The following is a 26,752-nucleotide window of genomic DNA, read 5'->3' as shown; positions in this document are numbered from 1 at the left end:
TTTTTGCAACCCAGTGGTACTTCCTATATGGAACACGGAAGTAGGGGGGCTTGCTTCGTCCAGTTATTTTATATACAGTCTATGGGAGTCACACAAAACCCTTTTATCTAAGAAAGCCAGTTCCTAGTCTCTGGCTGATCAACTGACATCTGTGATAACGGATAATAACAAGGTCAGTCTGCACTCTTAAGTACACAGTAGTATTAAAAAGGTAAACATGGTTATAGTACGTTTCCCTTCTGTCTTGCTGCAGAAGGTCACTTCTGAAACGCCAGCTGGATTAAATAAGACCTAAACTGCGATCATTTGGAAAATATACACACATGACATCGACAGTGCAACAAACTTTTTTGATGGTGGCCAACTTGTGTCCAGTCCAGAAAATTCTGGACGGTGTGTCCTGGACCATAAAAAAGTACTGTTGTGGTCATGTCTGTATATTTTCCAATGGTCTCAGTTGGAGAAGCAGTTTTCCAGACAGCAAATGGCGCCACCTAGTGTTTAGCACACATTGTAACTCAGCAGAGCATAAAGGTAGACAGCTTTTTCAAAACGGCCAGAACTCGAGCTCCTGTTGGGGTTTTAACTCTGTTTGGATGTGCGGTGAGAAGGCTCCAGCATGACTGCAGAACGCATGATTGCCATAAAGAAAAACTGGAGCTAAAGTACAAATGGTTTCTGGCCTTCAACAATAGATAGAAAAGCAAAGATAAGAGGTGGGAATCCTCGAGGCACCACTCGATTTGACTACGATTCAGGAGACAACGATTTGAGTATGAGATGATTATCAGTGCGGCTTCCAGTCATTATATAAGTTTGGAGGACATGAGATTTTAGCTGCTAGTCTTGTGTAAATAAATGAGCAGTTATTGTGAAGTTTGATTCTTTGGTGATTGAAGTCCTCATCCTCCACCACAGGAAACAGTCTCAAGTCATTGGCTATAAAAGCTCTGACTGACTTTGTTGTTTGCTTGGTCTTTTCCAATTGGGTATCCAATATATTTTTTTGACCGTTGGAAGTGTTTGCAGCAGAACTTGTTGAAGCCTCACTCCCGCCGATGGTACAAGAACGGTTTCTACCCTCTTCCTCCTCCAGATGGAACCGTACCATATGATTTTGCCTTTTTTTGTCTTCCCTGCATATTTAAATTAGTTTGACAGAGCGTAAACACCGCATGACTTTAATCCAAAACCAATTTACCGTCAAAATTAGGGCAGTGTCATTTAGTCGAATATTCAACTATTAAAATAGTCAACGACTTATTTATTGGTCAATTAGTCATTACTTTATATTATATGGAGTCAGTGTGTGGCAAAGTTGAAAGTTATAATAGTATTATGCTAGCTTTTTGGACTATTTAGGCATTTATTGAGGTTTTTTAGGCCATTTTGGAGTTTAGCTGATACTGCAGCTGCATGCTAGCTGTTTTGGCCAATTAAGGCTTCTTTTGTTTTATTTTTTTTTTGGCTGTTTTGGAATTTAGTTATTATTTCAGCTACTGTTGTGGCTAACTCAATATTTTTGTTTTTTAGGCTGTATTGGAATTTAGATAAGATTTTAGCTGCATATTAGCTAATTTTGGCTAATTTAGGCTTTCTTTGCTTTTTGGGGGGAGTTTAGCTAATGTTTCAGCTACATGCTAGCTGTTTTGGCCAACTTTCTATTGTTATTGGCTTTTTTCTGTTTTAAAATGTGAGATTTATTAAAATTTTAGCTGGCTAATCATTTTCAGTGTTTCCATCTATCAATTTCAGCAATCAACACTGGCAGGAGTGTAAAAGAAGCCTTTGATAAGCACTTTATTGGGAAGCAAAATGTCATTTATGAGAGGGCACGTTTTAACAAAAGAAGCCAAGAACCAGGGGAGTCCTTCATAGCCTCTACAGTACCAAAGTCTGTCAGAAAAGCTGCAGATCGATAGTGGATTAACACTGGAAAACAAATAAGACAGCATGAAGAAATAAAGAAACAACAGCCTGTTGTGAGAGAAACGCATATCAAGGACGGGAAGGAAGCAAATGTGGAAGCATTAAAGTTTAAGAAGAGAACTTTAAAAAATATCGGGCACGAAAAACGTTCTACACAAAGAGACAGAGTGAAAATCGAAGAGGATACAAGAACTGCGGACGCTGTGGCAAGTCACCTGTACACTCCGAAAACACCTGTATAGCGCATGACGCAAAGTGCAGGAAAAGTCAGAAAAAGGGACATTTTGCAGCAGTGTGCAGATCGAGCAGAATCTGAGCAGCCGTTGAAGATGATGACAACACACTGTTGGAGCAGTTTCGGCTGGAACACATCCCAGTAAATGGAAAAAAATTGTTGAAGTGAATGCCAAAAATGCAATTTCCAAACTGGATACAGGAGCAGATGTGACTGAGATACCAGCAGCCACCTACTTAGATCTACATGGCCAGCTCACCAAAGCAGAAAATGCCCTGTGTGGTCCTGACGGAGAAGCCCTGAAAGTAAACGGTCATTTCGACGAGTGCCACTCGTCGAAATGAATAGAGAATAGAGAAAATGGGAGTGACCGAAGCCATTGCTGGGATGGTGGTTGCCCCTAAACCCAATGAAAAGATCAGGATCTGTTCAGACATGACTTGCCTAAAAAAATATCTTTGCAGAGAGCGCCACATGCTGCCGGCTGTGGATGAAATGTTGGCCAAGTTCGCAGGACAAACAGTCTTCACAAAACTGGATGCTACAACGGGGTTTTGGCAAGTACCTCTACACCCTGAGTCAGTCCCTTTAACCACATTCATCACCCCGTTTGGACGGTACTGTTACAAGAGATTGACGTTCGGAATATCATCCTCACCTGAACACTTTCAAAAGAGGCTGACCCAAATGCTGTCAGGTCTGGACGGAACTGTGTTTCACGCAGATGACATACTAGTGTTCAGGTGCACTCGGAAACAGCATGATCAAACACTGCACCGAGTGAGTGTTGGAGCATCTTCAGCAGGAAAGGTTGACTCTCAACCATGATAGGCGCCAGTTTGCCGTGGAAAACGTCATGTTTCTTGTTTACATTGTGTCAGCACAGGGGATTGAAGCAGACCCAGTGAAAATCCGAGTGATCAAGGAGATGCGTACTGATGTGAAAAGATTTCTGGGAATGGTAAACTATGTTGGACAGTTCTCCCCACGTATTAGTGAACTCACACAGCCGTTGGAGCTCCTCTAGGCAGACACCAACTAGGAGTGGGGAACAGCACAACAGCGTGCATTTGATGAGCTTCGCCGGGAACTGAGCTCACCTGCAGTTCTCGCTCAGTATTGCCTAAACAGAGAGACCAAAAATTGCAGCAGATGCATCCTCTTTTGGATTAGGAGGAGTCTTGTCCCAAAAGCAACTAACGGGTGAATGGTGTCCTGTGGCCTTCATTCCACGCAGCATGACAAATGCAGAGCAGAGATAAGCGCAAATTGAAAAAGGAGGCATTCACTCTGACCTGGGCCTGTGAGCGGTTTCAGTCTTACCTGGTAAGGATGGACTTTTTGATCCAAACTGATCACAAGCTTCTAATTTTCTTACTTGGCAGCAGAGCTCTTGATGACGTACAAGCTCGTATTCTGAGATTTAGGATGCAACTACTCCGTTTCACATACAGAATCGAGCACGTTCCAGGAAAGAATTTAATCACTGCAGATACATTGTACAGGCCACCCATCCAAGCTTTGCCCACAATCCAGGATAAGCAGTTTGAAGAAGTTGTTTGTGTCTCTGTTAACCAGATTTTGTAACAGTTACCAGCATCTGAAAGCAAACTACCACAAATCAGAAAGATGCAGGAAATGGACATTAGATGCCAAAAACTGAAAAACTTAGTACAAACAGGGTAGCCTACCAGCAGGAAAGCACTTCCACCTGAGCAATCTTGTATAAAGTGTGTGGGGGGATGTCTTCCTATTTTTGTATTATTATTGTTGACCTGGTTTATTAAACACTTAAAGCAGGGGTATCAAACTCAATCACACAAGGGGCCAAAATCCATAACACCTTAGGTTGCGTTCCAAAGAGGATAAACATTTATTTAACACTGTTAAACTACATTCATAAAATGTTAAAAACATTACTTTTAAAACATAATTATGAATAATAAAAAGTAGGAATATTATTCCAGAATAAATCAATTTAAACCTTAAATAACTTTCAATATTTTACTCTCTTTAAAAAATACTTTTTTTTTTTTTCAAAATTATACAAGTTAAAAATAAGTGCAAAATAACATCAGGCCATTAATATCAATAAAATTAAATGATCTGGCCTCGATTTTGACACTTGACTTAAAGAATCAACAAATTCTTTGGAGAGAGACGTTCAAATTGCGTTTTAATTAAAACACCAGTTTTGCAGCATTTGACATAACAAGAATATGGCAAGCTATGCAAATAAGAAGTATCCAGATTGTTTAGTCAAAGCACAGATGCTTTAAGTGGTTCTTCTGTGGGTTTTGAGCATCATGTACAGCACGGCAGTCAAACCGCAGGGCCTCAAATCAATCGTCAACCAATCAGAAACTCAGCTTTGGCCTTTGACATGTTGATGATTTAATCAGCGAGTGGAAACCAACATGGAGGAGAATGTGATTGTTGGGGTTTTATCTCCTCCTGAACTTTATATTTTCCTTATTTGTATGGAGAGAATAATTAAAAGGTTGTCTCATTTTATTATTTGTTTCTCTCCTTGGATAAATGCGGAATAGGATGCTTTAGTAGAGCTCCTTAAAATAAATAAACCGGGGCTCTTAAATTCATCCGTGTCTTCCATGCATTGATTGTACATGAGATAAACAGATATGCACTGAATGTTTTCCTGTAGCGACGAGGCTAAAAACCTTTGACAGAGGCTCCTCCAACTAGTAATGGGACTATCAGGTTAATGATCACACTTTTGGAGAAGAGTCCAGCAGTAAATTTGACTTGTATCAAAGGAGAGGTGACTGTTGGGAATTTGACACGCAAATCGTTTTCAGACTGAAGGTGAATGAGCGTTGGGCTAAATGTGCTCTTCTCCTTCCTGGTTGTATTTCAGAGGAAACATGACCTTGAGTGAAGCTTAGTGTTATGGGGCAACATCTGTGAAGGAGAGGAAGTCCCGAGAATAGAGATGCACCGTCAATGTCTACTAGGGATTGCCAGATCAGGTTTTTGTTATGAGGGAAAGAACAATAGGGCTTTTTAGGGTGATCAGACCAATGGTCAGACCAACGATCAACCAATAGTGATCAGACCAACCGATTGGGTTTTCTCTGAAGTTTATGTCTCTCCGGCTTGCTCACCTGTAGACTGATTGCTGCTCGTGGGCATTAAAGTGATCCATTTTCATGAAGCGGATTAAAGCCAACTGCAGGGTTCAGTAGATGTTTCCTGTAACGCAAGCACTAGACTTGTTTCAGAAGACTTCATTTCCACGGTAACATGTCTTTAGTTTGAAACAGCTGATGGTGATCAGATATTTTTTTTCTGTGAACACTTGAGTCCATTAGAGAGGCTGCTCTTTGTATGACATCAGTACGTATGCTGAGTACTAGAAGATGAAACCCTTGGGTACGTATGCAAATCTGAGAGACATGTTTGTTCAAAGGGGGGAAATGGTGCTCTACAGTGCAGTTCTGCACCGTTTCCTGTTTGTTAAGGTGTGCGAGTGCATGCACACAGACATTCTTCAATCTGATTCTATCCAGAAACCTTTTGAGCTGACCGTCATCAAACAGTCAAAAAAGTACAGGGGTTTAGTTGGATTTTACAATGCAATTCAGTGAAATGCATCCAGTTAAAATTAGTTTTAGAAGCATTATTGACACATCCAATCCAAGAATACAAAACAAATGTATTATGTCTTTGTCAACAGCTTGTAAAGTAGAGACATTTATCCAAACCCCATCAGGCTGGATTTGTCCCGTTTTCCATTCCTATCTGCATCAAGGCAAATTCAGGAAGAGATGAATAGTGAATAAAAGAAATGTAAAGAACGTTCACTATTTTATCATTTCCATCGCGTGCAGTCTGAACTGTGGTTAGTGATCTGTATGGATTACGAATCAGCTGTGATCCCTCAAACACCCCCCAAACACACTACCCAGAATGCTGACAGAGTCCAACAGGCAGTCGATTGGTCAAAGGGGATGATGGGAAGTTTTTCTAGAGAACTATGTTGTTATTGATGTGCACCTCCTTTACCTCCATTGAACATCGTTGGGGAAAATTGTCACATCAAGAATGAGTCAGCTAATTGAGCTTGACTTACTTTGTAAAATCCTAAAGTCGTGGAGCTGGTTTGGGGGTTGCGATACAAACTGCAAAATTATATTTAGGAATGATGTTGTGGAGAAACGGCATTATTGTTTTGATGCAGAACTTGTCTGGGCTAGTTGCTAAAGAGAGAACTGCAGAGTACAGATACAAAGCTGTTTAGTATTGCACTGTTCTATCCCACCAGCCTTTGCAGAGAGAGCACCTCCACAGATAAGTCAGACGTCATTCACCAAAACTTGCTTCATGGGTCCATTGGGCCTTGTTTCCACTGAGCGGTCTGGATCAGGCCACACCCCTCTTGCCCAGTTCAAAATGGTCCTGGAATTTTAAGTGAGCGTTTCCATTGAGCGTTGGACCATCAAAGCACATGCGAGGTGTGGAACGATGACGTAGCTGTGATTGAAAACGGTGAGACCACAGCAGAAAAAAAGCTGCATCAGATGAATCAGAAACGGACGGAAAATGAAAAAGATAACCACAGACGATAATTAAAATATGGAGCAGGTGTTTATTATGGATGAAGCCGGACTCTATGCTGCAGAACAGTCAATTGTTCTGAATTAAAAAAGAAGAAAAAAACTCTTTATGTTGATCAATACTCCAATATTCTACAACAAATGTTTTGTAATGCTCCAAATGTCCCACCAAACAGTGCAGCTTTATAGTTAACCAAAGAGGAGAGACTTTTGAACACTACAAACCACTGAAAACTAGTTCTAGCTCACCAAGCAGAACCAGACATAAGACACAGTCCATTATAAGACTCACTGTCTATTCATGAGAAAATTATCCAATTCACCAAACAAGTTAGAGGAAGCATGTACATCATTCTTGTCTCTTCTATTGTCGTTTTGGGATAAACTGTAAAAAATATGTCAACATATGATCCAAGATCCCCCCCGCATCATTGACATCAATTTCCTGTTCACACAGATTTTGCGTCCACTACTTTTGTTTCAACATGGGGCAAAGTTGCTGATTGACATTTGTCCCAAATTGTCTTAACCTGAAGCTTCTGCCATGTGTGGGAGGAGCTTCCATCATAAGCTTTTTTCCACCTCATCACGGTGAACGCGGATTATAAGAGATCAGGTTTATTTAACTTGAAGAGCTCTACCAAAGCATCCATTGAGGAGCAGCAGCTGCCCCGCACTGTGGCAGGAGTACGCCGCCGTCCAGTCTGTAACCAGTGGGAGGGGCTTGTAAGAATGTGAAGTGGTAAATTCTGACATCCCCCGCTTTTTTTCCTTTTAAAAAAATTTTTTTTTCAAGATGCAGTATCTCATAATGCTCTTTGTTTATATGGAGATTCATGTTATTTAAAAAAAAAAAAAAGAATATCTGGAGTTCAAAGACATCATTAAAGTTCTGTTTTTTCAATAACTAGGCCTCAATGAGCAAATGCTTTGATGTTATATATTTGTGTGTATGTTGTGTATTGTGTATGTTTTGAAGTACTTCATATATGTTTTATTAAATATATGTTTTAAGATTTTCTCTTAGATTGTCACTTTAAAGGGTTGGCAGAATCTGAACCGTAAGCGTTGTGAGCCGTTGCCCCTGGAATTATTATTGTAGATGATCACTTTTTAATCCATACCCGGCAGCCAAAAGAAATCAAAAATTCACCTGGACCATGGTATAAAATAGAAGATATCATTAGATTTTTTTTTCTGTGTTACAGGAATATCGTCCGATCCACACTTGACGCTAAAGAAGACAAGCATGCAGTATTGTGCCCAGAACCAAAACTCGAACTGGACTTCCTCCCAGGTCTCACAGAGTGGTTCCCAGTTCGTGCAAGACGCCTCACAAACTCAGCAATCCCTGAACACAAATGGCATTCATCAGTACAATGTCCAACAACATCAAAGTTTAAACGTTTCGTACAGTCAACTGTACGAACTTCGCAGACAAAAGACAAATCAGAACATCGCTGGAGCCGCTTCTTCTGACCGTTCAGCTAATATAAAGAACTCTTCATTATTGGTTTCTTTGTTACGTGATGGAATTTTGCCAGACATAAATCAGGCTTTAGGCCGTCAGACCCAGGCCAGCATAACCAACAAAAACACCACACCCTTCCAGCAGGTTGTATCAGTTGAGCGGCAACAATGCAGTGTTTCGTCATACTCCCAGCGCAGTGGTCCTCAGCAGGGATACTATCAGAGTTCAAACGAAGGAATGGCGAGAGCGACGTCTGCATCCCCAGCAGCAGCCGCCTTAGCTCCGCATCAACAGTACTTGAATGCGAGTACATTCCCATCGAGTGCCTGCATGCAGAATTACAGCCCAAACAGCACACAGGGATACTCTACAAGCTACCTAGCAAATGTTGTGAGACCCAGCCATCAATCGGTTGCAAACCTTGCTGTGACCCAGTCATCAGTAAATACACAATCCATGTATATTTCCACAACAAATCAGCAAAATGGTCATTTAAGTGCAAGGCAAGTTAATTCGAAAAATGTCTACAATGGTCTCAATTATGATCCCCCTCAGTACAGCATCAGCCATTCGTCCAATTTGCCAAGAATGTCCAATCAGATTGTTCTATCTTCAGCTCCAGTTTTGAATAAAAGCTATAATGGGAATAGCACCCAACCTCCACCTTACTCCCCTAAACCGCCTCAAAGTTGTAGTCCTGGGACTGTGTTGTCTTTGCCCACACAAACACCCTTACCAAAAAATGCCAGCATTAGATCAGCGAGAGTTGAGAGTGGATGGGGTCAGTCAGTCCTAGTTTCAGTTCCCAACAATAATATGGTCCCAGAAAGACACCCAGTTATATCTTCAAGTGATGGATCTCTATCGCCTAAGCAGCCTGAAAGTGTGTCCTCACAAACAACTCCAAAAAATGAGTTAATAACAAAGATTAGACGCTGGCTTGAAGAAATGCCTGAAACCCTTAAACAAAAGCATTCCTCTCAGGTGATTCCTAGTCATGCTAACACAAGAGCAGTTGCTGTTGTCCAACCATTATCACAGGAGGGTGAGAACATCTCCACAAACAATACAAGCAGTGACTCTTTGATTAACCCAGAGAAAGGATGTATTTCACCCACTGTAGTTAGCAACAGTTGTGAGCACCAAAGACTTGACATTGGTTTGGACACAGAACATCCAATCGCAAAAGAGTCCAACAAAGCGATGCCAAATAAAAAAATTGTAATGGCAAGTTCAGGACTGGAGAAACAAAAATCAGTCCAAGAATCAGAAATAAGCAACAGAAAAAGTCCTCAGTGTTTATCCAAAGAACCTAGGAGTGGAAAAAGGGCAAACGCGACACCTTCACCAGCACCTAATGCTGATATTACTTCTCTCCCAACAACCACTTGGACCGCCGCAGCCTTAACGCTTTTAATTCAAGAGACAGAAAAGTCACAGGTGATCCCAGAAGATTTCCCGAGTGATTTACCACTCAAACTTAAACGTATGTTTTTGGCTGCTGTGCACTCAAAAGTAGGTAATGACCCCACATTTGGTTGGAGACTAAATTTTTGTCAAAAAATTAGACATTTCTGTGATCAGCACGTCTCTCCAGAAACTGTGGTGCTGTCACAAGTGGAGGAAAAGTTTAAAGAGAAGCTTGAACATTATCATGTCCTCAAGGATGAAATGTACTCAGAACAGCCTTACAAATCACTCTGGTTAAATGTCAATGAGAAGCTCGATGACATTGATAACGAATTTGGCTTTCCCTGGGCTTTGAGGCGGCATTTTTACGTGGATGAGAGTGACAGCCAAAAAGATGAGGAGAAAATTGGGGACGATCTTTGCAAACCGGCTATAAATGAAGTTCCAGAAGAAGTCCTGTCAGTGTCTGAAGTTGATAACACAGCTGTGAAAGACCAAACATCTTCTATCCAGCCCCCCTCGACTCCAACAGACTCCTCAAATGATTCAGGGGAAGAAGATTCCAGTGACCCAAATTACTCATTTCAAATTCAGATTTTGTCTCCCGAAAAAGCAAAGGCTTTGTATGAAAAGGTTCAAAAGGACAATTGCAGTACAGGTGGTCAGAAAGAGATTGTTGAAAGGGACCATATGAAGACTGACACTCCCAATCACACAGGTGCCACTTCACCAGAGCCAGATGTAAAAATCCTGCCAGTTAATCCAATTAATCAGATTTGCTGTCTTGGAAAATTTATGGAAATTAATTCAGGATTAAACACTCCATCTGTGAAATGTCTATGCAAGGAAAAAGAGGAAGAGGGTAAAAGTACAGGCAAGGCTGTCGCTTCTGACCCAAAGAATCTTGAAAACATTGTGGAAGATGATTGTGAAATCATAACATTAAGTGAGGAACTCCCCTCTAAGTTCTACCAAATTATTGATCTAACTGACGATGACAAACCAGACCCGGCTACCAATCAAGAGCCAAAGATGGAGCACTGCATGCCCATTGACAGTCTGTCAGATTTTGATATAACAAGCAGCGCAGAAGAGGACGAACCTTCTAACGAATGTGGCTCTCTTGAGGAGATTCCAAACTTTGTTATTAAATTATCTGAATCTGAGGAAGAATCTGCAACAGAGGAGACCACTTCCTCGCAAATTGTTCCCCCAAGCTCTTCTGAAGATTGTACCAAACAAGCCGAACCTTTAAAGCTCAGCAGTCCTGCAGCTGCAGTTCCCCTCCAGACACCGGAAGATGGGGACCAATGTGGACAAACTTCATCTTCCTCTGAAGATGAGACAAGGGCATGTGTAGAAATTGAGAATCATACGGACATTGGTCCCAAAACGAGCTCTGAGACGATAATCGGATCCAGTTTTAAAAATTTGAAACTGAAAATGAAACAAAGAAGCCTTCGCACACTTTCCCCATCCGTAAAGGAACCGCAAGCTTCAACCTCAGAAGAAAAATCTGTGAAATTTGTATTATTTGGCTCCGCCAACCAGGGTAGAAGGGCTTCACCTGCAAACAAAATTAGCAATCATTCCTCCCCAACAATGGTGTCCAGTGGAGCACACCAACCTCCACAAGTTCTGTCCCTATATGTTGAATCTTCCCAGAAAAACTCTAAAGAAACAGCCTACAGTGGGAAGCAATCAGTCAAGCAATTAATTTATGAAAAATGGAGTAAAAGCTTTCCAAGTTGTTATGGACGCAAAATGAAACGACAAAAGAGATTTTCTGCCTCCCTATCAAAGGGTCAAAGCAAGAACAAACGACTAACTTCCTCTGAAATTAGAGACTCTGACGAAAAAGGAAAAGTCTCTTGGGGTCAAAAAAGATCTCTCCCCAACGCTGTTGGGGTTAAAGGGGCTAAGAGGAGAAGATACCGCGTCTCTCTTGAACAGACTGCTCATCGTGAACAAAGGAATACAGGAAATGAAGTGGAAGATCCCACACCTCTCCAGAAGAACATCGTCTTGAAGTTCAGCACACTACCCAATACCTTCAGCTTCACAGATGGGCTCAGCGCTGGAAACGAAGGCAACAATCAAGTTTCAGGTGAACATCCACATGTATTCCACACATTGTTAGTTAGATTTTAAAGATTGTAGATTTTAGGAAGAAGGAAGGAAGCAACCAGACAGATACTGAAAATTTAAGTAAATAAAATGCACTTCAAAAAGGAAGTTTAAGATTTACTGTCACTAGAAGAGGTCTTGTTGCCACATAAGAAAAGTAACTAGTATTGTTTTTAATTTGTATTCAAGTCTCCATGTTTTTTACTCAAGCTACAGGGTCACAGGTAGCTTTTGAGTAATCTGATTTCCTAAAAGCCCCGGATGGTGGTGGTGTGGTTAGCACTCTTGTCTCATAATGAAAAGGTTCTGGTTTGAACCTTGATTGGGTCCTTTCTGTGTGAAGTTTCTATGTTCTCCCTGTGTAGGAGTGGGCTTTCTCTGAGCACTCCAGCTTCCTCCCACATCCCAAAATAAAAAAAACATGCTTGGTCAACACATTCTCACTCCCAACTTGTCACATATTGACGTTTGGTTAAGGACCCCTCTGCGTCACAAATTGACGTTTAGGTGAACCCAACTTATCATTTTTTGATGTGCTGGCTGCTCGTAAAACTGAGCATCCACAACCCTCGGGATGCTGTACTAGACGCGGTACAGCATGCGGACTGGCTCTCAGGACACAGCAGGTACTGGTACCCTAACCTGGCACCAGATGCTGTGCCAGACCCGACCTGGTACCAGATGCAGTACCCGATGTAAACCGGGCCCGGACCTGGTACCGAACGCGAACCAGTACTGGACTGGTTTCGGTTTGCGGCCTGGAGGTTGGGACGTGTGATTTAATGGGAAGATGGGGATGGGGACACCCAAAATCTAAATTTTTGGCACAGAGGGGTCCTTAACCAAACATCAATATGCGACGAATTGGAAGTGAGAATGTGTTGGGTTGGTTCTCTAGATGTGAATGAGTGTGTTGCTCTCAGAGTAGTGCCCTGTCAAGGGCAAGGGCAGAGAGGGTAATTCCCGGTGGGCCTCTTCGTTCAACATCAAGAAAAAATAATCACGGTTGAACAAAAATTTATGTTTTTTTCAGCAGTGTTAGCTCTGAATCGACTTGTCCCTTCACTGTGACAAAAAAAAAATAAGGTAGCAAAAACTAATTCACTTCTTAGGTGGTGACTTATGCTGTAGATTCTGGAATTATTATAGTGATCTTTTTTCAAATCTTAAAGTTCAATGAAGAATTTCATACATGTTTTCATACAGGGAATTATTTCTGTTAAACCACAAGTTTTAATTATAGATAACTGTTTGTTTATTTATTAATTTTTTCCCGAACTGCAATAAAACATTTACGTATATAGCATTCTAAATTCTTGCCTAATTTGACGAATACTGGGTCGGTCTTGACCATTAAACTCCGGGGCTGAGCAGTTGTCCCACTCCGCCCCTGGCTCAGGGTATACCCTGCCCTCACCCAACAGCAGCTGAGATAGGCTCCAGCAACCTTGTCACCCAGATAAGAGTTCAGAAGATGGCCAGACAGATGATTTCTCAAAGTTCACATAAACCAGAGGCAACATTTTTGGATGAAACTTAGATAATGAGAATGTAGTAACCAGGCTAATGTTGTTTCTTCAAGAATTAGATTTTGCTCAGAAACCATGTTACAAAGTGCATGTTAATGGTCATAGTGCAAGTGACAGCTAAAGAAGAGGGGATGGTCAGGGTCTATTCGAGGTCACAGGATCAAAAGGAAGTTTATTTGTGTTTTATTTACATATTTGTGTTAACTTAACACAATATAACATTAGCTTAAACTTGTGTTTTGTTATTTTTTTTTTTTATTTCACAGACCAAACAGAAACTGTGAATAACAACCAGAGCCCAGGAGATGTGGTCAAAACCATCAAATCCAACAAAGGTAATCAATGTTTTATTTCTTCTTTTCATTTTCTTTTAAACTCTTTCAAACATTTTCTTTACATCCTTTGTTAACAGTTACAGTGGTGCTTTTTTTGTCTTTTTAGACCTCTGGTGTCCATCTCCTGATCAGCATTCTGAGCCTCCAAAGATTCCCAAGAACTCCAACCTCTTTGAAGAGTATCAGAAGAAATATCGAGAGAAAACCAGACCTTGACCAACAAATAAATCCCGAAACCACCTTCATTTTGCAGAACTGTGTTTTCATTATTCGGATGTCATTTGTGAAATCTGAAGTCTGGACCATGTTTGTTCTGTGAATGTGGGGGGAGATTAAAGTTGTTTATGGGCTATACTTGACAAGTCTTACCTCTGTAAAAGTTTTCTTATTTGAATGTCTCACTCAAACTCTGTGCCAGTATTAACCGTAAATGTTATATATTTACATTATATCCCTTGCAGTATTTGTGTTATTTGTTTTTTGATACAAAGAATAACTATTTTTTTATGTCATTTTTTTTTTTTTACTCCTCAGTTGTGAAGTTGACAAAACGCATAATTACTTGAGTAATTTTACTTCATTAAAAACTGCATTAAAAACAGAGTTCTTCTTTATTGCATTGGTCTCTAAACAAATGGACTCCATGAGCAAAAAGATGTTTAGTGATGCCTTTGATTATGAGGACTTTTGGGTCCTTGTAAACAATAGATCTAATGTGAAACACTGCCAAGATAACTTGACAGAATCTCACAAATGTGGAGCATGGTCCCCATAGATATTCCGATCCAGTTTATTTCTAAAGGAACAGTTCTCATCTAAAATAATCTCAAAAGCAATAAAAAATATAATTAAAGTCTCTTAGGTTTGAGCTTTAATAATTAGAATTGTAAAGAATTCCATTCAGTCTGGGTTATTCTAATGAGGCCATCTATTATCTTAAAATGTAAATCCGCTTAAATGAGTGTTCAGCAGATTCAATCCATGTACTGAGCATACCGAAAGAGAGTGAAGAGGCACATTCTAAGAGACTTGTACCCTGGTCATGGTAGTTGGAAGAAGTTCAATAAAATTAGGGAGAAAAAAAACAAGTGATGAACAATATAATATAAAGGATCAATTAAAAAAATGAATATTCACAGAATTAGGGTGTTAGAATTATCTCATTACTCACTACTTACTGTCCTTTCCTAAAAAAATGAATATCCTGGAATAGTGTAGTCATCTCCTTAGATTTTTCTCACTTCTTAATTGATTTCAACTATTAGTGTCAGGAATCAGAGTTCTGTCTCCTCTTCTAGTCACCCGCGGCAGCCATCTCCAGAGTACTGACTGCACTACATCTCCCAGCAACCCCAGCGCACAGTTCCAGGATGGTGCTCAGCTGTCTTTCATTTGCCAGTCACTCACACTGACCTTCTGTGTACCTCACCCTGCTTTATCTCTGATTGTCTGTGCCTGCCCTGACCCTTGCCTGGCATCTGACAACTCTACTCTCTTCTGAATGATCCCATGCTCATGAATGACCTCTGCCTGTCTGAGCCTGATTTAGCTTTGTGTGCTTTTAGCTCTGCTTAGTTCCTGTCTGAACTAATAAACCTGCTGCATGTGGAACCAGCTGTCTGTCTGTTTGTGACAATTTATTTATTTATTTTAACATTTTTTTTATTTTTTTCATTTTTACCATGGTCCAAGTAAATATTAAATTCTGATTAGCTGCAGGGTGTGGATAAAAAAAATTATATCAGTACCAAAAATCTAAATATACTCAGCCAGCCGATTATTATCAGGAAAACATCATTCACATTAATCATTATCAGAAGCCCAAGCACATTCAGATCATCATCAGCGGAAAAAATCCACCGCACCGACCAGCATCAGAAATCCAGAGCATAACAGATGATTATCTACTGTATAATCATCGGAATATATTCCAGACCCCCTGACACGGATCAGTACCGGGGATCCCCCAGACGATGATGATCCGAGCATACCCCAGAGCTCCGACACCGATCAATGCAAATGAATTTCCCAGATGATAATCATTATGAGGAAGATATATCATCTACATAATTAAATGCAAAAAATATATATATATATTCTCATTAAAAAGACAATTTGTGCAGATTGTATTAATCAAAGAATGATTATAATAATACAAAAAGTAATAATATGTAGAAAAAGGGAAAAAATCAAGAATATGTGGAGAATTGGTGATACATCACAGTTTAGGAACAAGTTTAAGACCACTTAATCGTTCTTTTTTGTTACGACTAAAGACTGTAAATCATATCAAGGGAATTGTGCTCAAGTTGTCTGCAGCTCAACTGAGAATCGGGTCAAAGTTCACATTCAGTGGTTTCTTGATTTCACATTTCACTTTTTGCTTCAATCAAAGGTTCAACATGTGTAATCCCACAGTTCTCATAATCGTTCATGGTTTTTACTTCCAGAGGCTTAGTCAGGTCTGGTGGTCCGTGTGGTTTGACAAAGATCCTGTAGTTCTGCACCAAAGTTACCTGGATCTGTTTTCTCTTTCGTAACAGTCTCGCGTACTCGCTGATTTATCCGAATTGTTTCTCCGATGAAGCGGATGACAGACCTCAACAGCATTTAGATCCAAGGGAATCCCTTTGGGAATCCCTTTAGACGCAAGAAATACTCCAACCTGATTCCCACGGTCACGTTAACATCCACCACAGCTCCGTTAGCATCCATGCTAATGTTGGTAGCACCAGGCCGTGCCCGTGGTTTCAGGGACAGAATTTGTATTCTGACATGTGCATGTTGATTCCTACTAGGGGTGGTTTGAGATTGTCCAGTGCCATTAGCAGGTTAAAGAGACATTTTGTAGTTAATGGTGTTCCTCACATCCTTCTCACAGTCAATCAGACTCAATACGCAAATCAGATGTTTTGCAAAGCACTGGGATTTTATTCATGTCACCAGTAGCATTGAGCATCCACATTTCAAAGGTCTTGCTGTGAAGGTAGTCTGCAGCGTGAAACAGCTCATGGAGAAGTGTCATAGAGATGAGTTTCATATGTTCTTCAACCTTCTAAATATGAGAAACATTCCCAGTGACTCTACACTTAGCTCTCCAGCTCAGTGATTAAGATCCAGACAAACCCTATAGCTCTTGCTTGTAAGAAATTTCACTCTTTTGACCTCGACCACTACATGCTCTGCTAGTTCATACCCAACTTCTTCACAAAAGGCTTACTATTAAGCGTCACAATGACAAGTCAAGTCACCCGCTTCAACCTCTGCCCATGGTACAAGAAGTTCAGATGCAGAGCACTCATGGCCATGACAAACTTGGAGTGGTAAGGGGAATCTTTTCAGAAACAAGGCCTATCATCCAGGCACAAGGAGAAAAACACAGGAGGAACCAATGCCACCTACTCCCTATGCCAGAACAGTTGCACCCAATGGTCCAACGTAAACTGTGACAAATGCACACCCGTCACAATGTCAACCACTCACAGAGGTCATGCCTATTACAACAGTCCTTAAGGAACCTTCAGATGGTCATTACATAACACGGTCTGGGTGCATTTATCAGACATTGATGGACAATCGTCTGACGGAAAGCGTAGGTTTATTTGGACAATAAATTGTTCGCCACTTTTGTTACACTGCAAATGTGAGCTCGGGGTTGTGTGGGGCTGTAAGCTGGCAGAAGAGAGTGTAAACAAAGGCATGATGGGAAATGGAGGCAGGGTTACTTGGCACCAACTCTGGAGCAGAACCTATGTCCTCGAAAAAGACAATTTTATTTTATTTTGCCTAAAAACAGCATCATCATAATTAAAAGACGTCTGGAAACATTTTGGAAATAGATCAGAAAATGATCAGAATGGGACTTTCACTTTGGATGTTCATTTTGTAATTTGAAGAAGAAGAAATAAAGTTTTATCTTTTACTCCTTACCTGGTGTACAACTTTTTGTGGATTGTTGGATTTATGAGAATAGCTGTGGTACAATCAAAACTCAGGACTTAACAGTGAAACCATACATACGCATTGGTGGATACAGCAATGGAAAATCTCAATTCTGTTTGGTAAAGGTAACACTTGCATTTGTGAACCAGATTAATTTGGTGCACACTGGTGCAAACTGGTCAGTTGTACCTTCACTTATATACAACAGTGGAAAACTCACAGCTTGATTGCAAAATATATAATCTTGCGTAACAGAGGGGAGTTGCAAAACTGAACCAGAAAAACAGGATGTGACCCAACCTCGGGACAGAAATGGGGAGACGGAATTCTATTAGGAGATTACCATCTACATGTGGAGGAGGAATAGCTAAAAAGACCAACCAGACAGGTTTAAGTTCAAACACGACCAAATAATAATAATTATAAACAACAGCTGTGGGTTATCTGTCTTTGCCCCAGGGACTGGGAGGGGGAAGTTATGGAACTACCTGTATAACCAGGTATCCATATGTGCCATGTGACTATGGATCACCACTCTTCTCTATATAATCTCCTGTGCTCTAATGCTCGGTCCGTTGTTGTTGTTGTTGCTGCGCTGCTGTGTGACAATCAAAGGTCCTGTACAAATTTGGTCCAATCTTTTATTTTGAAGTGGAGGTTTTTGACCAATTTTTGCTTGCTATTTTCCTTATCAGCAAACTCTGGGAGGTGTCCAAGGGGTCTACCTTTACAAGCCTAAGCACTTTATGCAAAGTTTAAGTCAGTTGTCTTACTTTGCAGCAATTTGCCTCATGGGCTTCATGCAGGTAGTTTTACAGATGCAGAATATTAGTCATAAAATATGAAGAATTGTTAAAACTAAACAGACTACATAAACTGGTTATCCCTGCCCTTAGACCCTTCCTCCCAGTAAGGAAAAACTCCTAAAAAACCTGAGTCAGGAAAAAAGAAGAAACCTAAGGGATTCCGACATGAGGGAGAGATCCTATCCCAGGACGGATAGGAGATACCAGAACTGTTAAAGAAAGATTAGCTTCTACAACTACATATCTTGAAGAGTTCATTCAGATAAAGCTGAGGGACGAGTGATGATTAAGTCCATAATCCAGATGAAGCAGAAGTGCAGTCCACGACCAGGAGCAGGAGGACAGACGACCCAGCAGGAATCACTCTCACTCAGAGATGCAGGATGGTGTCGGGGGCGTGGTCCACAGCCAAGAGTGGGAGCGTGGACGATCCACCGGGGATCTGAAATCTCTCCCGCTCCCCAGAGAGGGAAAGAACAACAACATGTGAATGGAACTGCACCAACAAAAAGCATGGAGAACTAAATACAATAAATAATAAAGAGTAGAAGTGTAGCTCTTTCCAGTATTCAGGGCACATTTTTTTCTGATCGGGTTGTTTCAACTGATCCCCGTAAGATCAAGGCTGTTGCTGGCTGACAAACTCCAACTACAGTCTCAGAGTCCTGCACTCAATTATGGTTTTTGGTGGCTCTGCTTGGCAGTAAGCAAAATGAACCATAATGCCACCAACCTGTGATGAGGACTTGTTTTTGAGACTCAAGGATCCTGTCAGACAATTTAGATGTGGCAGCTGCTCGTGAAGGTGTCATAAGATTGCCAACTGGCCCATCTTAGGTAAGGGAAGGTTCTCCACATCTCACCTGTGCAGGTTGTGTTCAGCAGTCAGGGACAGTGCAGAGGATTACTTGGTCTATAGCTGGGACTAGTCTAAACATTCGCCATCTATAAAGAGCTGTAGGTGGATGGTAACATGCAGACACACAGAACCACCACGGAAGCATCTGTCATAAAGACTTAGTTCTTGGAGTGGGAATGAAGCTCTCAGGAGAATCTTTGAATGATCTCATGAACCCAGACATGGATATGTGATTTCCAATACTTTTGTAGAACCCACTATAAAAAAACATGATCTCTCATCATTTGTGTCTTCCGTATATTGGAAGTGAGATATACACAGATACCACTCCATGTAGCGATCAGGCTAAAAGTATAATCTGGTAGCACTTCCAACACGCAGCCACAGTGTCCCTCCCAGGAATACTTTCACTGTATGGCTGCGTCCTATATTTACGTATTTTTTTGCCTACCTATTGATAACCCTGTGGTGCAAGCCAGGCAGTTACGGTTGAGAATAAAATGACTCTGTCTCAACCTGGTGGACCTAAAAACATTTAAGTTTATAACCTAAAAATGAACTTCATGATGTTTTCGACCATTTCTTCCAGGAATAAGTTTTCTAAAGTTCCCTGTGCAAGTCAGGAATGTCCTGGGTTACAGTGACCTCTTCTGTACCAGTTTATCTAGCCAAGTTTCTAGGATAAATGTTTTAACGAAGGCTTCCAGGAAAGATGAGACAGAAACAGCTGTGCTTTTGGATCTCCTAATGGTTCCTCCAGTACGACTACCAAAGAACACATGTTTATTATTTCAATGAGGGCTGTGTATGTGAGCTGTGCTTCTTGTCACGTACGCATATGTATAAAAGTTGTGGGTAACAGAGAGTTGGGGCTTCTCCTTCTTCTCTGCTGGTTCGGTTTTGACTGGGTTAATTGTACTTGAGATGTTGAAAAGAACTTCTGTCTTGAGCAGACACCAGAGTTCTGTTTTGTTCTTGTTTAAGAGTTTTTTCATAGCATGACCTAATCTTCCCTCTTCTGTCTGTGTTCCAGCCAAGCTTACTTTGCATGTGCTACCAGCTGCCTTTTAGATTGATGAGGGAAGTATCGTTACCTTGGCAAGGAGGAAAAGCATCTGTCTATTGTCCATGTCCTGTCTGTGTTTTCCGTTTTATTTCATTTAACCGAGAGAAAATGTCAGAACCTTCAAAACCAAAGTAACGGAGTAATGAGGGTTTCTGTAGTCCAGTAATTGTAATTAATAACTGAAATTTGAACTGTAATTCGTTAAGTTCCTCCATTTCTGACTAAAGTAATTAAATTACAGTATTTCGTTACTTTGTAATCCGTTACCCCCAACACTGGTTGTCTCAGTCCACCCAGCAGCCCGACGAAGAGCCACCGATCCCGGCTAAAGTACGGCCGACTCCGGAGAGAATCCAGCTGACACAGAGCTTCAACCCCCAGGTCGGGTTCAAACAGCGAAGGGGTTTTTTTATAACTTAAGTTATAGACCTAATCGGTCCAAATCACTTTAGAATAGAGACACTGACTTAGAACTAGCAGGAACAGCAGTTTAGATTAGCTTTTGATGTTTTTTCTCATTTTTGTCAATTTTTTGTGTACATTTTTGCATTTTTCTTCAATAGTTCTTAAGTTAATGGACCTAATTGGTTTGTTTTTCCTGTTCATCAACCTTGATGATGATGCAAGCGTTTTCCAAATGAAGGGTGACCCCTCCTGGGAATCAAAAGCAACCTGATTCGCTAGAGATGCATCCATGGTTTGTCTTTTGGCTTTCAGCTTTTTTTTAACAAGAAAAACAGTTGCTCTTTAGTGCTAGCTCTCTGAGTTTCATAGGTTCTGTTTGTTCTGAGGGGTCTGAGTCTTTTAATACCCTACCCCGTTACTCTGTCTAGTAGGCCGGAGGAGGGTGGAGCAACAGGGTGGGGGTGGAGGCTTGGAGGGCAGGGGGAGGGGCCTGTCCAAGTTTGACGAGAGGGATATAATTGAAAGGGTTGAAAGAGGAAAATGATAAAAAACTAATTCAAATGTTTGGTTCATATAAAGAATTGAGGTAAGAATTTAGAAAGAGACCTTTTTAATTCAAAGATGTTCAAAGAAGACTAGACATCTCACAAGTGTGCTAAAGGAATCAAAATAAAGGATGAGACACTTTGATATATTAATGGTTTTCAGGTCAAACCCACTTCTGTTCTCAGAGTTAAGGACAATATTTCCACACACTGCTGCAGGTCAGACCGTAGTTTTCTTCTCGGACGCACTCAGGGAGCTCAAACTGCGCCAAACGCTGCAGGACATTTGTGGAGGAGAAATCCTCAAACTGCGATCGCCCAGGATCCCCGATCAGAACTTTGGTCCCCTGACTTCTGATGCAGCGGTCCAACCAGCTGTGGAGGCTGGCAGCGAGGGCGTCGTCGTAGAACATGTCCCCCAGGAGGATAACCTGGAAGTCTTCAGGTTCTGACCCGATCAGGTTGTCTGTCACGCAAACGGGCGGCACCACGCCGTTCAGCTCGCAGTTCATGCGGACGGCAACAGCTGCAACTGCAAGAGAAGCATTTCACCGGGATGCACCTTACAGTTTTAGTGAACGTAGAAAAACACATGAGCTCATCTAAACCGAGAATTAACACGTGCACGTATATTAAGGCTCTACGATTGGTCGACGAATCGACAACAAATCGTCTTTAAAAATAGTCGACAACTGAATAGTCGATGCTTTTTATTATTATATGGAGTCAGAATGTATTAAAGTTGAAGGTTATAACAGCATTCTGCTACCTTTTTGGACTGTTTTGGCATTTATTATGTTTTTTTAGGCTATTTTGGAGTTTAGCTAATTTTTCAGCTAAATTCTAGTTGTTTGGCTAATTCATGTTTTTTTTGTTTTTTTAGGGCTATTTTGGGGTTTAGCTACTATCTCAACTGTATGCTAGCTATTTTGGCTAGTTTAGGCTTTTTTGGGGCATTTTGGAGTTTAGCTAATATTTTAGCTGTATGCTAGCTGTTTTGGCTAATTTATGATTTTTTTCTGTTTTTTAGACTAATTTGGAGTTGAGCTAATATTTCAGCTAAATTCTAGCTGTTTTGGCTAATTCATGTTTTTTGGGCTATTTTTGGAGTTTAGCTAATATTTCAACTGTATGCTAATTATTTTAGCTAGTTTAGGCTCTTTGGGACATTTTGGAGTTTAGCTAATATTTTAGCTGCATGCTAGGTATTTTGGCTAATTTATGTTTTTTTCGTTTTGTTTTTTAAATTCTATTTTTGAGTTTAGCCAATATTTCAGCTTTTTGGCTAATTTAGGATTTTTTTCCGTTTTTTTTAGGCTAATTTAGAGTTTTTGGAGTTTAGCTAATATTAGCTAATATTTCAACTGTATGCTAGCTATTTTAGCTAGTTTAGGCTCTTTGGGGCATTTTGGAGTTTAGCTAATATTTCAGCTGCATGCTAGCTGTTTTGGCTAACTTAGGATTTTTTCATTTTTTAGGCTAATTTTGCATTGAACTAATATTTAGCTGTCCATTAACTTCGGCATTTTCAGCTCTCAACTGCAGCATTTTTAACTATCAATTTCAACATCTTCAGCAGCCAAATTCAGCTTAACAGCATTCACACTAGTGTTATCACAGGTAATGTTATATATCTAGATTTTAGTTAGTTTAAAGCTATTGATGGTTAAGATGTGTGTTTTACATTCAGTTTATGAACGATCCGATTTGTCGACTAATCGGAAGAAATAATCTGTGATTAGTCAACTATTGAAATAATCGTTTGTGGCAGAACTAATGTATATGAATATAAAGTGAGGATTTACGGTCTAAGCATTGAGAGAGAATGTGAAAAGTGTGATTGGTCAGACTTTGTCTGTTTCAACGCTTCTATACATATAGAATGACTAATTGTTTATTTCTCTATGGAAGTCTATAGGATTTTGACTTCCTGGAGCCTGCAGGTACTTCCTGTTTGGAACGCCGGGAGGAGGGGTCACGATGTTCAATTCTCATTTACAGTCAGTGGTTTTAAAGCTGAATTTACATCGGATGCGATTTGCCAGTTTTAATGTTAAGTCAATTTACTGATATCCTCAGAGGTTCTGTGGTGTGATATGGTCGGTTGGGGTTCCAAGTGTGACAACACAGGCAAAATTCAGAAGCACAACAAAATATTTTGCAGTGCATGATAAAATATCTGAATTTTGGCAAAGGTTTCACATTCTTGAATTTATCAACACCTTCTCGTTCTGTCTGTTTAAAGTCCCATTCTGATCATCTTTTGATCTGTTTTCAAAGTCTTTTCATTATGATGATGTCATCCGTAGCCAAAATAAAAAAGCAAGTTTATTAGAAATTAACCTCTGGGTTGTGGAGGGGATTGCTGGCAAGGAGCAACCCCACCTTCACTTCCCATCACCCATCTGTTTACGTGCTGTCCCACTAGCTGACAGCCCCTCACAACCCCAACCTCACATTATCAGAGCTACAAAAATGCAGAGCAATATCGGCTCTATCCAGCTGCACCGTTTAGATCCAGATGCTATTAAAATTAGAAGGTCTCCTCTCTTACCCTGTGAGCCTCCACAAACATCTGAGGAAAAGTCCTTGGAAGAGGTGACCTGTGTGATTTATGATTTTTCCAGAAGAAGAAAAGTAAGAAGCAAATGTTCGGCCAAGTCTCCCTGATAAAGTTTGCCAGCACAAATGTGTTTTTGTTTTGAATATCAGGGAGGACTTGACAGTGGGCCCAGAGGCGCACCGCCGGGCCCATAAATAAAATGTGACACAAGGGGGAGGCCCGTCTTTGTCTGTTTTCCTAAGTTCTTCTGTTCTACCTCACTTTAATGATGTGCTGTGTTCTGACTTCTTGTTTGAGATTCTTTACTCTTGTGGAATATAAATTATTGAGTTGGACTGAACCGGACTTCGGTGTCCTCTTTAAGATAACTATTTTCCTCAACAATTCCTCCTCAGACAAGGGAAACAAAGACGTTTGTAAGTGGATCCATCAGAAGGGAGAGGGGCTGGGAGCTTGTGGGTTTCACAACGGTTTGAACAAGCAGAAAAAGATAAAGTATTCACACTATAGTGATTCTGTTTCTATTTCTTATTTATTTTTCTTCCATACATTTTTCGGAACATAAAAACTCAATCCCATTTCTGCATTCTTGGTATCAAAACGTTCACCTCGTTAAGGACATTATCGTTTGTATTTTTGGTTTTCGTAAACTTTTTGGTTCTTAGGATTTTACGCAATTTATGTGATTTTTAGCGTCATTGAAATGAATGGAAGATTTTCAAATGTATGGAGTTAGAACATTCAGCATGTTCTAAAAATTCATACTTCTACTTTTAACATTGTTGAATTTCACCCACATTTTGAAATGTTGCACAATTTTTTACGATTTTACATAATTTGTGCGATTTTTTCCCCCCTTCTTTTTTCAATTCCTCAAATTTTTTGTGCACTTTGAAACCTAAGCAATATTGGAATCAAAACGTTCAGCATGTTAAGGACTTTAATGCTTCTGAGGTTTTTAAGGCTAAATTTGAGTTTAGCTAATATTTTAACAACATGCTAACATTTTAGCATCTAGTGAGGTTTTTGGGGTAATTCTGAGTTAAGCTAGTATTTTAGAAACATGCAAGCTTTTCTTTTAGCTAATTTGGCATCTACTGAGGATTTTTGAACTAATTAGGAGCTAAGCTAGTATTTTAGCAACGTGCTAGCATTTTCTTTTTTGGCTTTTTTGACATCTACTGTTGATTTTAGGGCTAATTCTGAGTTAAGCTTGCACTTTAGCAACATGCTAGCTATTTGACATCCACTGGGGTTTAATTTTGAGATTAGCTAATATTTTTGCAACATGTTAGCTTTTTGGCTATTTTGGCATATATTGAGGTTTTTAAGGCTAATTCTGAGTTAAGCTAGTATTTTAGCGACGTGCTAGCCTTTTTTGTTACTAATTTGGCTCCTACTGAGGATTTTTGAGGTTTTTAGGAGGTAAGATTGATAACATTTGAGTAAAATGCTCACTTATGTGGCATCTACTGGGCTAATTGCGAGTTCATACCTTTACGCATGTTTACATTTTATTGATTTTTTTTCAATAAATTCCTTACATTTTTTTTGCACTTCATGCAATTTCTGCAACTTTTTCTTTCGCAATTTTAGCATTATGCAAAAAGATTTAGCATTTTCAACAAATCCCTTCAGCTATTTACAGTAAATCTTCACACCATTCTTATCGCAGGTAACGCAACTTTTCTAGTTACATTTAATTTTCTAAATATTTGTCCTCCATCATCAGGAAAAAATGCCACAAACATTTTTATCTTTTTATTTTTGGGATCATTTCGGTCCTCAGAGCGCTGCTTTCCTACCCGGGTCCGTGTCGTTCGCCACCACCCGGGAGGCTCCGCAGAGCCGAGCGGCGATGGCTCCAGCTCCGCAGCCGCTTCCCACGTCCAGCACCGCCTTCCCGCGACACTCCCCGGGGGAGTCCAGGAGGAATCTGCGGGGAGAGGCGGGGTTAGAAACGCAGCAGGACTCCGCCTTTTCTCCCTCCTCATCCTCAGTTTAAAGGCCGACCTGCAGAGCGCTTGTCCTCCCGGCCAGTACAACGCCCAGTACGGATCCCCGAACGGCCACAGCTCCGGGCTCTCCCTCCAGAATCTGCAGCTCGGAGTGAATAACCGGAGCTGGATCTGCGGAGTCAGACTCTGATCCCTGCAGACCTGCGTGTTGTCACGGATGAATCTTCTGATGTGCTCATCTGCGCGCGCGGAATCTGACACGAGCGCGCGGGACTGCAGTTTGAAAACTTTCTGAATGAACTGACAACATTTACGAGGAGGAAAAAACTGCGGGAGCATACTCAAGAGCTTTTGAACCGCAACAGAAAAAAACTTTATTGACAAATGAAAACAAACAACTGGAACCGACGGAAGTTATGGGTTGCCAGATTAGTTTCCAGCGTAAACACAGCACTAATACAGACAAAACAAACCTGTCACCGCATTTTTTAAAAATACTTAAGCTATTTAATATATTTCTAACCTTAAAAAACACAAAATAAACTTTTAATAACCTATGGAATGCAGGTATTCTAGCACAGCAACTCCAAAAGAGGCAACGTTTGGGGGATTTTTTCTCCCAACCTGGCAACCCCCTTGGTTGCCTTTTCTCCGTTTGCAGTGTGCATTATCGCCCCCTTCTGGATTGGAGTGGACACGCCAGAAATAAGCACACGAAAACAAACTTTTACAAATAAATGTTTGAGGTTTATTCTTTAACAGTAGTTTAAAGTTGGGAAAAAATATTTAATATATCACTGTTTATAACTCCATGCTTGTTTCTCATCAAGCATTTTGTGTTAAATCCAAAACAGACTTTCAGAGGGATACATTAGGAATCATGACTTTAGGACTGCTTCACTATGAAAAGCAGGGGAATATTCAGACACTCTACCACTTATCAAAACTCCCATGACCATCACTGCAAGTGGAAGTGCATAGATAATGTCAAGGTC

At 40.5% G+C, this 26,752-nt stretch overlaps 2 protein-coding genes across 2 annotated transcripts; one reads left to right on the top strand and one right to left on the bottom strand.

Moving 5' to 3' along the window:
• Positions 1-8,126: 8,126 nt before the first annotated feature.
• LOC112152063 lies at positions 8,127-13,865 on the top strand (the record flags this gene model as incomplete). Its single annotated transcript, XM_024281313.1, is given in 3 exon segments — positions 8,127-11,729; positions 13,545-13,613; positions 13,720-13,865. Coding segments are annotated over 3 exon segments (3,782 nt in total), but the record flags the coding sequence as incomplete, so codon positions are not given.
• Positions 13,866-21,284: 7,419 nt separating this feature from the next.
• On the bottom strand, positions 21,285-26,206 carry etfbkmt (electron transfer flavoprotein subunit beta lysine methyltransferase). Its single transcript, XM_024281378.2, has 3 exons — positions 25,813-26,206; positions 25,605-25,735; positions 21,285-21,768 (listed from the first exon to the last, which is right to left on the bottom strand). The coding sequence occupies exons 1-3, from the start codon at positions 26,094-26,096 to the stop codon at positions 21,425-21,427; spliced, it is 759 nt and encodes a 252-aa protein (XP_024137146.1). The 5' UTR covers positions 26,097-26,206; the 3' UTR covers positions 21,285-21,424.
• Positions 26,207-26,752: the final 546 nt, after the last annotated feature.

Source organism: Oryzias melastigma, linkage group LG6 (assembly GCF_002922805.2).
Source record: "Oryzias melastigma strain HK-1 linkage group LG6, ASM292280v2, whole genome shotgun sequence".
Taxonomy (NCBI): domain Eukaryota; kingdom Metazoa; phylum Chordata; class Actinopteri; order Beloniformes; family Adrianichthyidae; genus Oryzias; species Oryzias melastigma.
This window is presented reverse-complemented; position numbering and strand designations above follow the sequence as displayed.

Excerpts from the sequence above, each read along its gene's own strand:
- etfbkmt (XM_024281378.2), bottom strand. The coding sequence starts at position 26,096 with ATGCTCCCGCAGTTTTTTCCTCCTCGTAAATGTTGTCAGTTCATTCAG. Across the intron at positions 25,736-25,812 it reads GGAGGACAAGCGCTCTGCAG|ATTCCTCCTGGACTCCCCCG; the intron begins GTCGGCCTTTAA and ends CTCTCCCCGCAG. Across the intron at positions 21,769-25,604 it reads GGCGAACGACACGGACCCGG|TTGCAGCTGTTGCCGTCCGC; the intron begins GTAGGAAAGCAG and ends CTTCTCTTGCAG.